General features: G+C 46.5%; 1 protein-coding gene across 5 annotated transcripts in view; it reads right to left on the bottom strand.

The window, feature by feature from the left end:
* Nucleotides 1–12,405, bottom strand: part of Snap47 (synaptosome associated protein 47) — a 44,371-nt gene extending 31,966 nt beyond the window's left edge. Inside the window, exons 1-2 of one of the 5 annotated variants that reach the window (XM_028776497.1) lie at nucleotides 12,284–12,405; nucleotides 111–649 (exon numbers count right to left, since the gene is read on the bottom strand). In XM_028776497.1, the coding sequence (XP_028632330.1) occupies nucleotides 111–607 (497 nt within the window). In that variant the 5' untranslated portion in view covers nucleotides 608–649; nucleotides 12,284–12,405. Of the gene's footprint in view, nucleotides 1–110; nucleotides 653–1,214; nucleotides 1,360–10,837; nucleotides 10,914–12,283 lie in introns of those variants that run through there. The other 4 variants (XM_028776496.1, XM_028776500.1, XM_028776498.1 and 1 more) reach the window with 4 other exon arrangements.
* Nucleotides 12,406–12,486: the final 81 nt, after the last annotated feature.

The raw sequence follows: 12,486 nt of genomic DNA, 5'->3' as shown, positions 1-12,486 counted from the left end.
GTAGGTACACAGCCTTTTTTCTAGGTGCCAGGAATGTGCTAACCATGAGACCGTCCAGAGAACACTCCGCCTTCCCAGCAGAGGCAGAGAAGACCTTGCAGCTTGCCCACCTGTCAGCCACATCGAGATCGGACTCCATCTTCTCCAGACCCCTTAAAACGCTGTCTAGCTGCTCGCTCTGGTGTTCAAGGACCTTTGCTGTGTCTTCCATGCGTCTCTGGGAATTCTCCATCAGTCCTATCAGCTCCTGGCCCCTGGTCATGGGGGAGGTTGTGTTGGCAGCAGTGCCTGGCCCGGACAGTAGCAGCTCCCTCCAGAAATGCTCAATGATGTTGAAGACCACATTTCGACTAGGCCGAAGTGAGCTGAACCAGTGCTTGGCCTGGCCCTTCTCCAGGACTGTGATCGCACTGAAGATAAAGAGAGACGTCTCTTTCCTAATCTCAGTGATACTGGAGAGGGGCAGGCCCACAAGGACCTCTTCAGTTTTGTCCACACTGAACTTCAGTGAATGAGGTGTCAGGGTCAGTTTTCCAGGAACCCATTGCTTCTCGAGGTCCAGATAGTAAGAACAAGGCCAGGAGTGGACACGTACATCACTGCTCATCTGTACGTAGGTTGCTGGGCTGCACAGAGGCTGTAGTATCTGCTTCTGAGGGAAAAGAAACAATTAGTGGGCAGATGAGGGTGAAATGTATTCGTTTCTTTTGGATTGCAGGTAGTAGGAGGTTGGCCTGGAAAGAAGGTGCAGCCTCGGAGCTCTGGGCCCTGCTCGGCAAGTCAACAGTAAAGAGGGCTGAGATCAGAAGGAAACTGCTTGTCTCATCACTCCCTGCATGAGACCTTCCATTCCTATGCCCACTGAGCAAACCATGAGACACTGAGCAAGCACCAGAGACAAGGCCCCAGATCCCTCCCCTGCACAGGACCTTGTGGCTGTGATATCCCTATCACTGTGTATCTGTACAAGGTCCTCATAAGAGTCCTCTCTGAATTCACTGTGTCTGTACCCAGTGGTTTACTGGAAAGTCTGCACAGTTATCATCTCAGAGCTAGTCACATGTACACGGATGCACTTACATATAGATAGGTGTTGTATGGCCGTAAGTAGTTCAGTGTGCTGTTTCATTTTCTTCTGCTTCTGTCCCCCCTGCCCTGCCCCCAGTAATGAGGATCAGACCCAGGTACGGCTAGGAAAGCCGTTTGCCACTGACCTCTAACTCCAGTCCTTGTTTGTTTGTTTGAAGTAGGGTCTCACATGTAGTTCAGACCAGCTTTGAATTTGCTACGTAGTCCAAGGTGGCCTTAAGTTCCCATGCTTGGCCAGTACTAGAAATACTGACTTGTGCCATCATACCTGGCTGTTTGAAATTTCATGTTTATGATTATATTCATCAAGGCAGTCATAAGTCATGATGACGGGTTTGAATTAACCCTTATAGGATATGTTGCCCAATCCTCTTTGTACAGGTAGCAAGTATCAGTCAAGAAAGGAGGTTCCACACTGGAGTCTATGTTACTGACTGGGTAGGAGCTAGGTATGGCAATGCCCAAGAAAGTGTTCTGCCCTGCACAGTACAGAGCAGAGCTTTCCCCAGCCCTCCTTGTCCTTGCGTTTCTCTCTGGGTATGTTTTTGATCCTGTCCCTCTCTCTATGTGTATCTTTCTCTTCCTTTCACCCCCCTTCATCCTCTGTGTCTGTCTGTTTCTCTTAAACACACTTTTCTTATGACTTTCCTTCTTAGAAGAAATATCTTAGCATGATCCCTCAAATACTGAACCCATCTGTAGGCTACAAGGATACTGCTATCAATCACCAGGGGGAGAAGGTCCTGATATGCAGATGTCACAATAGGAAGAAAACATACAAAAGGTAACACTGGCAGGCTCCCTAGCTCCTAAGATGTGGAGTCAATAGGAAATTCATTCATTCACTCAGTGAAGTCACCTCTGAGGAGCCAGTCCTGGAGATAGTCATGGTGCTAAACACAGTACCATCTGGTCCAGACCTACAAAAGCACAATCTGTGTCAAAACAAGGCTTTTGAACAGACTGCAGTCCTGTGATGGGATCTCTCTGAGCATGAGGTCTCCCTGAGAGATGTGGGCTGGGCTGCTACCTTGCCTTCAGCCATGTGTCACATGTGTCGTGTGAAAGTCTAGAGGTGCAAGGGCATCGATGCTGAAGGCCAAGTGCTCCCTCTTAAGTTGGTAAGGAGTGCTGTGGATTCAGTGAGCAGCAGTGGGTGCAGGAAACCTAAGAGGTTCTAGCCTTCCCATCACCTCTACTCCTGCTCCACCTGGGGACCAGCTGCCCTAATCAGAAGACCTGTGACTACACAAACCACCAGGTCAGGAACTCTGCAGCATTAAGACTTCAGTGCCACCATCATAAACCCCAGAGTCACAGGTACTCAAGTCTGCAGGCACAAGGGAATATACATTTGGAATCCCATGTCTGCTGCAAAGTTGTGCATCTATCCCCACCCACTGCTGTGAATTGGGCTATGAAGGTCCACACAGCACTGCTGACACGAACTACAGCTGGAGAAACTACACAGGCCGCACTTCTAGATCACCTCTACATATACTGCACCCTAAATCCTATCTAAATAAAAGCCTTTTCCTATGAAAGCTACACCACAAGACTGGAAAAGGTAACCGTTATGCCAGATGTGAAAATATCAATGAAGAAATTTTTAAAAATCAAGGATGCATGACATTTCCAAAGGATACAGATACTTTCTGAAAATAGAACTCAATTCAAAGGGAATCCTTGGGTTGCCTATAAAGTAATTCAAAATAAAATCATAAGGAAATACAGACAGATAGTAAAATAAGTAAAGTAATTCATTATATAGATAAGAAATGTGATAAAGAACTAGAGAAAAAACCATATGGGTCAACTAGAAATCTTGGAAGAAAATCATAAACAAGTATGAAATAAACAGCACCATAATAGTCTGGGATAAACACAATTTCTGAACTGAAGATAGTTCTTTTGAAAGAATTCATCAGACAGATATAAAGAGTAAACTAAAACATGGCTCTGGAAAGATGGCTCAGTAGTTAAGAATACTTACTGTTCTTCAGGAGGACCAGAGTTCAGTTCCTAGCACACAACCATCTGTAACTCCAAGTTCTGGAGTCTAGATGCCTTGGCCTCAGCAGATACTTTGTACACACACGCACACACACACAAAAACACACACACACAGAGAGACAGAGACAGACAGAGAGAGACAGAGAGAAAGAGAGAGACAGAGAGAGACAGAGAGAGAGCGAGAACTAAAAATAATTGTAAAAAAAAAAAAAAGAATGAAGACATCCTTTGAGACACATGGGAAACCATCAAGGAAACAAATAGTTGCACTATGAGAATTCCAGAGAATATAAGGGATAAGGTACTAAAACTTTATTTACTAAAGTAACAGCTGAAAATTCTTAGTCATTGTTCTACTGCTATGAAGAGATACCATAACCAAGGTACTCTTATTAAAAATAGCATCTAATTGGGGCTTGCTTACAGTTTCAGAGGTTTCATTTATTACCATGGAGGGAAGCATGGCAGCACACATGGTACTGGAGAAGTAGCTGGAAGCTTTACATCCTGATCCACAGACAGACAGACAGACAGACAGACAGGAAAACAGATAGAGACAAAGACCGTTACAGGCTTTTGAAACTTCAAAGCCCACCCCTAGTGACATACTTTCTCCTTGTTAGGGCACCTCTACTCCAACAAGGCCACCCCTCCTAATTCTTCAAACCTTTTCACTCCCTGGTCCCACTCCCTGGTGACAAAACATTCAAATACATGAGCTTATGTGAGCTATTCTCATTTGAACCATCATCTCTCCCCTTACCCTTCTATGGTGCTAAGGAATACAGGGTTTTGCTCATATCAGGCAAGTAATCTACCACGGAGCTACATCTCCTACCCTGAAGCTTTCAATGGGATGTGGATATTCAGATCCATGAAGTTCAAAGAATTCTCAAAACAAGATTCTCCAGAGAATGTAAAAGTTAAAATGTCAAAAGTACAAGATGAAGACAGAATTCTCAACTACTCTACAGACATGGACAAATGAACTCGTTCATAGAGAAGCATTTCTGATACACTGTCTTAGTCATTCTTTTTGTTGGGATTATATGGGATTTGTTGCCATCAACCCAACCCATAAGAAATGCATTATGGGAAAGGATGAATACAGTGGTGTCTGGGGAGCCTGAGGGAGGAAGGCTATGAGTTAGAGACTGTAGGCATACTTTTCTTAGCTATTTTATTGGGCTCTTATATCTATTACCCTTCTAACCCTTAGTCCGCTCTCATCTCTGTTAGAGGGGGAAGGCTACTTCCTGTTGATTAGGGGCATTGGGCTCCTTGGGGGAATTCCAGTCTTCGTCATCAGGATATCCAATTTCTTCTGAAAACCAAACCATAACAGAGAACAGGAGCAGGAGAAGCAGCAGCCGGCCTTCGATTTTACTATCTGGTTAGAGTTAGTCTCAGACAATAGCTTTTACTATCCAGTTAGAGCTGGTCTTGGACAATATATATACAAAGAAGCAGACATAATAAGGAAGAGGAAGAAAGAAAAGATGAAGAAAGGAAACTTCGAGTCATACTTAATATATCCAAAATGGAAGGGCTAGGTAAAAATGAAATGGCAATTTGACTTCTCTAATAACCTAGCTCAAGTTCTTCACAAACATATCCTAGGGCTTTTCTCCATGACAGCAGCAAGAACAGACCCATATTTCCCAATACGTGTCTATGGCTATCACCAGTCACTCCTATACCAGCAAATCCCAGCTCCACTGGCTCCAGGACCAGAGATTAGGATGTTCCTGGAAGAAAGTTGCCCAACAAGAAGTTTGTTATCATCGAAAATAAGAGAAAAGAAGAGACATAAAGTTATTTTCTAGAAAAGGATTTCAGAGATAACTCCAAGTTGCAGAGGACAATCAGGCCCTATGCCAAGCCTGAGCCGGGCATCCTAACAACCTGTCCTTAGCCAGACCAAGGGGAACCACCACGTTTAAAACAAACAAAACACCTCGCATGCTTACCTCAGGAAGGCTCCATGAGAAACAGCCTGATGTCACTGGAAAAGTGGGGGAGATTTTCTCAGCTGCAGGAGACACTTCCTTCTGTATACAAGGGTGCTTTGTCTTTCTGAGGGAAGGGTTCAGCAGGCGAGTCTACATTATGAACCCCTCCCTGGCACACCAGGGCCACACCAGTGGCAATGTCTTCTACTTGGATAAACCTCAGTAAGTCATAGGCAACAAATCCCTGAACTAAGAAGTCCGTGCCTAAGCCTTCCACCATAATGCCTGGAAATACAGGAAGCAGGTGTAGATACCTTCGTGCCTCAGAAGATCTGCCTGTACTTCAGTAAGACTAGTGGTCACAAGCTAGAGTACCTCCAAGCCATGCATGTGACCTCTAAACCTTTGAAAGTTATAGGTGGGGCTGGAGCAATGGCTCAGCTGTTTTAGAACACTGGCTGCTCTTCCAGAGGACCCATGTTTGAGTCTCAGCACCCGAATAGTGGCTCATGACTGTCTATAACTTCTGTCCCAAGGGATCTGATGCCCTCTTCTGGCCTCCACGGGTACTGCATTCATGCGGTGCACATTCATGCAGGCAAAACATCCATACACAAAATAATAGCTTTAACAAGTACAGGCGTGTACCTACCTCTCAGAATTAGAGGAGCCACTTTAGCCTAGCCATGGTTTCTAAGGCTATGGTAATTGTTAAAGGCAGGGAGCCACACAGAGTACTACCCAGCTTCTGAAGACAGCCTTATCTCATTCTTCCGGCAGAAAGGGGCTTCCCATCAATCAGCTGGGTTTTTTGTTGTTGTTGGTTTTTGGTTTTTCGAGACAGAGTTTCTCTGTGTAGCCCTGGCTGTCCTGGAACTCACTCTGTAGAACAGGCTGGCCTCAAACTCAGAAATCCGCCTGCCTCTGCCTCCCAAGTGCTGGAATTAAAGCCGTGTTTTTTGTTTTTTGTTTGTTTGTTTGTTTGGTCCCATCAATCAGCTGTAAGCAAACATGTCCAAGAGACAGTGGCTTGTTCAATGTCTGGGTCCAGGTAAGGAAAAAAAAAATCCACCAAACTCACAGTTTCTCCTACATTACTCTCAGTTCTGTAAACACACACACACACACAAGTTTGTGTGTGTGTGTGTGTGTGTGTGTGTGTGTTGGGGTGGGGGGTCTTCTTACACAGCACCTAGCAACTGGTTCTAAAGTGGACACCAGCTAGGTGTATCTAGTCTACTTCCACTGCAACCTTATCTACTTGAAGACAGTCTGTTCCTAAGCCAGCCTTGACTTAGATGCCAACGTCAAACTCGGGCTACATCTGACCCACTGCCGGTAAGTCAGGGCCTACCATCTTCTCAGATTGGATTCAGTTTCCCAAACAGCTTATACAACTCTGAAACACTTAGGTTTACTAGTTGATTATAAGGTATTAAAATGGATGCCGATGAAGGTATAATGAAGGGCAAGGCTTCCCTGGTCTCTCGGGCACTTCTGAACATCAGCTATTAGGAAGTCCACCTCCGTGGCAGTCTACCCACAGAGGTTTCATTTACATGAGTGTGACTGATTCACGGGTGATCCAGCCAACCTTCAGCCCCCCTTCCTTCTTTGAGGCCTGGGAATAAGACTGACCTCCTTACCCTCTGAGCCTGCCCTGCATTTTCAATGACCAGTTCTACCCTGTACCTAGGGATTGCTAGCCCACAGAAGACACCTCCTTCCCGAGACTTTAGAAGTCATTTTCCAGGAAACAAGACAACACACTGGTGCATTGCTAGACACCACAAAAAGTTTGTATCAGCAGTCACCTGCTCCACAAGGCTGCTCATAAGCAGAGCACTGGGAGGTGCTCCATGAGTGGGCAGTGAAATTATCCACACTTTCCCCAGAAAATCCCCACACCTAGCCACGCAGCCGCAGTGGAAGCTCACTGTGGTCCCAGCTGCGGCTCCTCCGGCTCTACCACAGTTTTATGACTTGGGAAAAGTTACCTCACCTTCTGGACCTCTGTTTACCCTCTGGTAAAATAACTAAAAGACCTCAAACTCATTCAAAGATTCAAAGGGAAAAGGACAGAGAACCAAAAGCCGAGGAGAGGAACAGAAGCGCTTGACATTATGACGTGACAATGAGTGTGGTGCCTGGGATTGAGAAACTTCAAAGAAGAAACATGTGGCCACAGCTTTTCCTACCACAGACTTCCAGGATGTCTTTTCCAGAAAGCCAAAATAAACAGATATTAAGTAGAAGGGCAGAAAGGAGAAAGCTGCTCCCACCCATGTGGCAGAAGCTGCCCATGTGTAGTTAGACCCCATGACCTTTCTATTGCTTAGACTGACATAGTCCCCACCGAGTCCTCAAGGGGCTCCTGCTCCCCTTGAAGCCAGACCCTTCAAGGGTTCTCCACCCAACCCCTCCTCCTCAGCATCACTAAGGTCACTCTTCTCTACACCAGGCCTATGAACCGGGCTCGAGGGCCATGTAAGTGCTTTAGGCTTAGGTGCCATGAGTCTTAGCCACTGTCACTAACAACCACAGGTAACACATAACCAGGGGTGTGGCTGTGCCAACAAACGTCATCTACACTATTCTGGAAACTGGACGTGGGCTATGGTTTGTAGCCAATCCCATTTACTTTATCAACACAAAAAGCACAGCTCTCACCTTAAAGAACATTAACAGATGTTTCTTCTGGAGCCATTTTGAGTGAACAGGGTCCAGCAACACAGATTTAGGTTACCTCAAATTCCATGTTCCAAAGCAGAAGCAGTTTCATGAAGTTTTACAGAACAAAGGAAACCGTAAGTTAAGGCAAAGGTAAGAATGTGTCAGTGGATGCATCAGAGAGGCGGCTACAGGGAGATGAAGACGCTTTTCTCTAGGCCTCAGATGTTACCTGATGGCATCCCTATCTGCTGGTCTGTTAGGTGAGGGGAATAGATGCCAAAGGTTTTCCAACCTGCCACGTCACTATAGTTTTAATAAGATACTACTTACCAGGAATTCCCCTTGACAACTTCATCAGTTCACAAGCCTATTATAAATCTCCTAGTTAAGCCAGGCACAGTAGCAAACACCTTTGATTGTAGCACTTGGGAAGCTGACACGGGGTAGCTCTGAGTTAGAGGATAGCTTGGTCCAGAGTGAGTTCTAGGACAGCCAGGGTTACACAGAGAAACCCTGACTCAAACAACAACAACAACAGTCTTCAAGTTAAAGCATATACATACCCTCCCTCAGATACCATCATCCCTTCCAGTTGCTGCCCCCACTGTGAGACCCAAAGGCCTAAGAGTAAGGCTGACTTCACCCAATCATATCTGCCAAGTCCACGAGCTCCCAAGGCTACAACTGAGACTTCTGGTGGCCTGATGAGTATCTTTATAACACGCCGTACAGGCATCTCCAACCAGCCCAGCCCCATAACCAGCTCCTTGTTTGGTCATCTGTTAGGTATCTCATACTGTTCTGGGTCCTGGCTATATGCTTCTTTTCCTTCCTTCCTTCCTTCCTTCCTTCCTTCCTTCCTTCCTTCCTTCCTTCCTTCTTTCTTTCTTTCTTTCTTTCTTTCTTTCTTTTTAAAGTAAAAATTCTTTTGGAACCAAGAGTTTCTGGAACCCTCTTCTTCATCCTCTTAAACCCATAGTAAATCCTAGTGTAACAGACCTGACAGAACGGAAAATATTTTAAAGCAATAACTGTGCCTTTCAATCCAACTATCAAAGTATTAAAACAAAGGACCTCAGGGAAATGGGTATCTCCCCAGGAATCTCAAACGGAGAGAAGGAAAAGGCACCAGCCAGAAGAGGACCTGCCTCCCAGAAAGAGATGTCACATAATTTTAACAATTTGTTAGAGCACCTTGCAGGAGGCGCCTCAAGTCCAGCCAAGGCTGGATTGGAGGTGTGTGGCCATGCCTGCACTGCTCGGGCATGCAAATCCTCAGCTTCTATTTAACCCCACCCAGGTTCTCTGGCTCTTGGTCCCTCTTCCAGTGTGATCACACTGAAGAAATCTCCTTCTTTTTTCACTTTTAGCTTGGCTCTTTCAGACTTGGCTTGGGGCACAGGTTGGGATCCCCACTTGACAACAGTGACTGCTCTCTACAGTGACACCACTCTCTAGCACAGGGTCATCCTTTTTTGGCATAGCTCCTCCAGGACCTTCTCACTTCATCCTGCCCCTTTAGTCTACTCACCACCAATGAGGCAGGAGACAGAATTATAAAATGTCATGCTTCTGCCCAAAATTCTTCTGAACATGCACCCCGGGTGAGGGCTGGGGAGTAATGCACTTGCCTGGCATATGGGAGGCCCTGAGTTGTGGGAGAGTGGGGGAGAGAGCACTGTGAAACAGATATAAAAAGCCCGTACCCTTCTAAAGTGCAAAGTGTATAGCACTGTGAAACAGATATAAAAAGCCCGGACCCTTCTAAAGTGCAAAGTTCTATAGTGTAAAGTGCAACTCCACCCACTCTAATGGGCTCTGAGTGTCATGCTGCTGTCCCTCCCTTCTGGCCACCTCAAGGCTCCTTATCTGAATTGCTTTCTACCTTAAAGCTTCTACTTAAAGAGCACCTTTACCCTTCCTAATGTCCACTACCAACCACAGCACTCTATCCCTCAGAGAGCTTTCCCAAAGTAGCTCAACATGTGCACCAAAGGTGACCTTCCCAGAATCGAGTCTTGTGTACACTCCATGGGCGCCCAATGTACACACAGTGAATGGGCTCTCCAGAGATGCTCTGCCCCTGAATTCTTTGTGTGGTACCTGCCTTTGTAAGGTAACTTGCCTCCACCAGGACAGGATCAGAGTAGTAACCCTGAGAGGACCCTGTGTATGAGAGAGACAATTACTGTTGGAAGTCATGGCAGGCAACCCCTGGGTGTCAAGCAAATTCATACAAATGACGTTCTCGGGGAATATGCCCACGTCACCGTGACTCCTAACACACTGGAATTGGCATAATGGGTCTCTTTCAGCATTTCCATCACACATGTGCCCTTGAGTAAAACTCAATAGCAAGTAAACAGTCTATTTTTAGTTAATTTCCAAAGTAACAGAACACGCAACGTTTTGCACACCTTCCACTACACAAGGCTGAGCGGGAGAACAGTGGGGCAGTGTGTCCGAGCGGGGGCGGCAAGACTGGCTTTTTCCATTACCTGCCCTCCTGCTCTGTAGCAGACCCTCTTTCCACTCCCTCAGACGTTCCCATCCCCACCCTGGGAGGCTCAGGCATGCTGTCTGAGGATGTTTCAAGCAAACACCACAGCCTAGCTGCAGGGCCTGCTCTAAAAATTCAGAGAGAGAAATGAGACTGTGCAGTGTTTCCACCTCGCCTGGAGGGTGCCAACTCCAATCCTTTCCTGTTTTCTTCTGGGGTGGCTCTGCCCAGGATGCGCAGTTTCCATAGGTCTGTGTGGGCTGAGGGCGTGTATCACCAGCACTTCCCAGCTGGAGGGAGGAGAGGCAACTTCATGGGTACACACCTGTGTCTCAGGCCTCTCGCCAGGTCTCACATAACCGACACTGTTACTAACACCCAGAGGCCAGCCATCATGTGAAGACCAGGATTACAGCACTAACTACCCAGGGCACAGGAGCTCATGTTCCAGTTACAGTGTTACGGGCTAGGTTCCCCCCAGAGATCTTGAGGGCATATACATCTGCTGGCCCTGACCTCTTGCTCAGGGACACTGGTCTCAGATACTCAAGCAAAGAAGTGGTTCCTATTTGGGTTTCATACTTTCACAGAAAAAAACAATGTGCTTTACCTCTATACTCTCATGTCCTAGTCAGTACAGAATTCTGGGACCCTAAAAGGGTCCTCATCAGTGGACACCAGAAGAAGAATGTCCTTAATTCAGTTCAGCTCTGACAATGTCTCAAGGTCACATCAGGACCCAAGGTTGGGGTTCTGTCTTCCAAGATGTCCCGATATCAGTGCAGATGTAAGCCCAGGTTGTAGCACCACTCTATAAATCAGGGTTCCAGAGATCCTCGACTTAGATTTCCCGTAGAAGCTCCTATTACTCAGAAAACCCCCAGCTCATATTTACTATTAAAAGCTATTATACAGGGTATAAAAAGAAGCGAGAGGCCAAGACTGAGAAGACCCAGCCCTCACTCTCCCTAAGCACATAGGATCTTCTGAATGAGTCTTCTAGGGATGTTACAGACACTTCATTATGTGGACATGACTGATTAAACACTGGCCACTGATGACACAATCAACCTTTAGCCCTAGAAGCTGAGGGCTGGACTCAAGAGTCCCCACCTTCTGATCCTGTTCAGGTCTTTCAGTGAACAGTTCCATCTGGAATCTACCCTGCTTAGGGCTGTTGGATGGTGTTGTGCTCATTAGCATGCAAAATGGCATTTGTCAGCACAAACTGTCCAAGAATTTTAGGAATTGTATGCCAAGAAGTAGATTAAAAATCTAAAATAATGTTTCCAAATATAATATGCTGCCAATAGAGGAAAAGAAGGAAGAGTGTCCCAGGAAGAGGGAGGAGATAACAGGGATAAAATGTATAAACACATGTATACCTGGAAAAACTGGCTCAATACCAGATTTAGTGATTACATGTGAATTGAATTCTGGGTGCTTTGGGGTTTTAATTGTTGCTGTTATTGTAATCTGGCCCTTTTTTTCCTTTGGAGCTAAGTCTTGATTTGTGGTTCACATTGGCCTAGAACCTCGGATCTTTCTGTTTTAAAATCCCCAATACTGGGATTATAGGCGTGCACCACGAGCCCTGGCATGGGTAAATGTGTCTCTTCACTTGAATTCCTCTATGAGCTGTCATCTCTACCATGATCTAGCCGCAACAGAGTTCCAGATTTTGATCACAAGAGTCACAGTGAAGTCCACAATGGGCGAGTTAGACCAAACAATCCTCCGCCTCCTGGATCTATCCTTCCCCTCTTCCCAATGCATACCTCTCTACCTGAACCTCAGCATCTCCCAAAGTCACTTTTATCCTTTTTAATTTTTCCCCGTTCTATTTCTAAGTCAACACCACAATCCTTGGAAAGGTTCCTCCACAACCTATCCAGGACACTCGGGAACCTCACCCCGCCCCCGCGGACCCTGACGGCCAGCACCGCGCCCCACTATCCTCCCAGGACCCAGAAATCCCTTGAGGTTTGGGACTTATGTTCATCTCCTGTCTCAGTGGCGGGCTCGGGTACTGACTAGCTGCGCGTTAGCAGCTCACCTGAGGCAAGAGGAACGCGCAGAAGACTCACTGGCACGCTCCACTGGACCACCAAAAACAGAGACGCCAGCAGCTGGAGAGCCGGTCAGTCACTCGGCGAGCGCTTGTGCGCCTGCGCGGGAGGGCGGGTCCGCGTAGGTGCGCACGCGCACACACTGGGCGCTCCAAGGCTCGAGTTCCTGTTGGAATGTCTCACCTCTGGT

Source organism: Grammomys surdaster, unplaced genomic scaffold (genome assembly GCF_004785775.1).
Source record: "Grammomys surdaster isolate TR1022 unplaced genomic scaffold, NIH_TR_1.0 270, whole genome shotgun sequence".
NCBI lineage: Eukaryota > Metazoa > Chordata > Mammalia > Rodentia > Muridae > Grammomys > Grammomys surdaster.
Note: the sequence above shows the minus strand (reverse complement) of the source record. Positions and strands in the feature narration are given on the sequence as shown.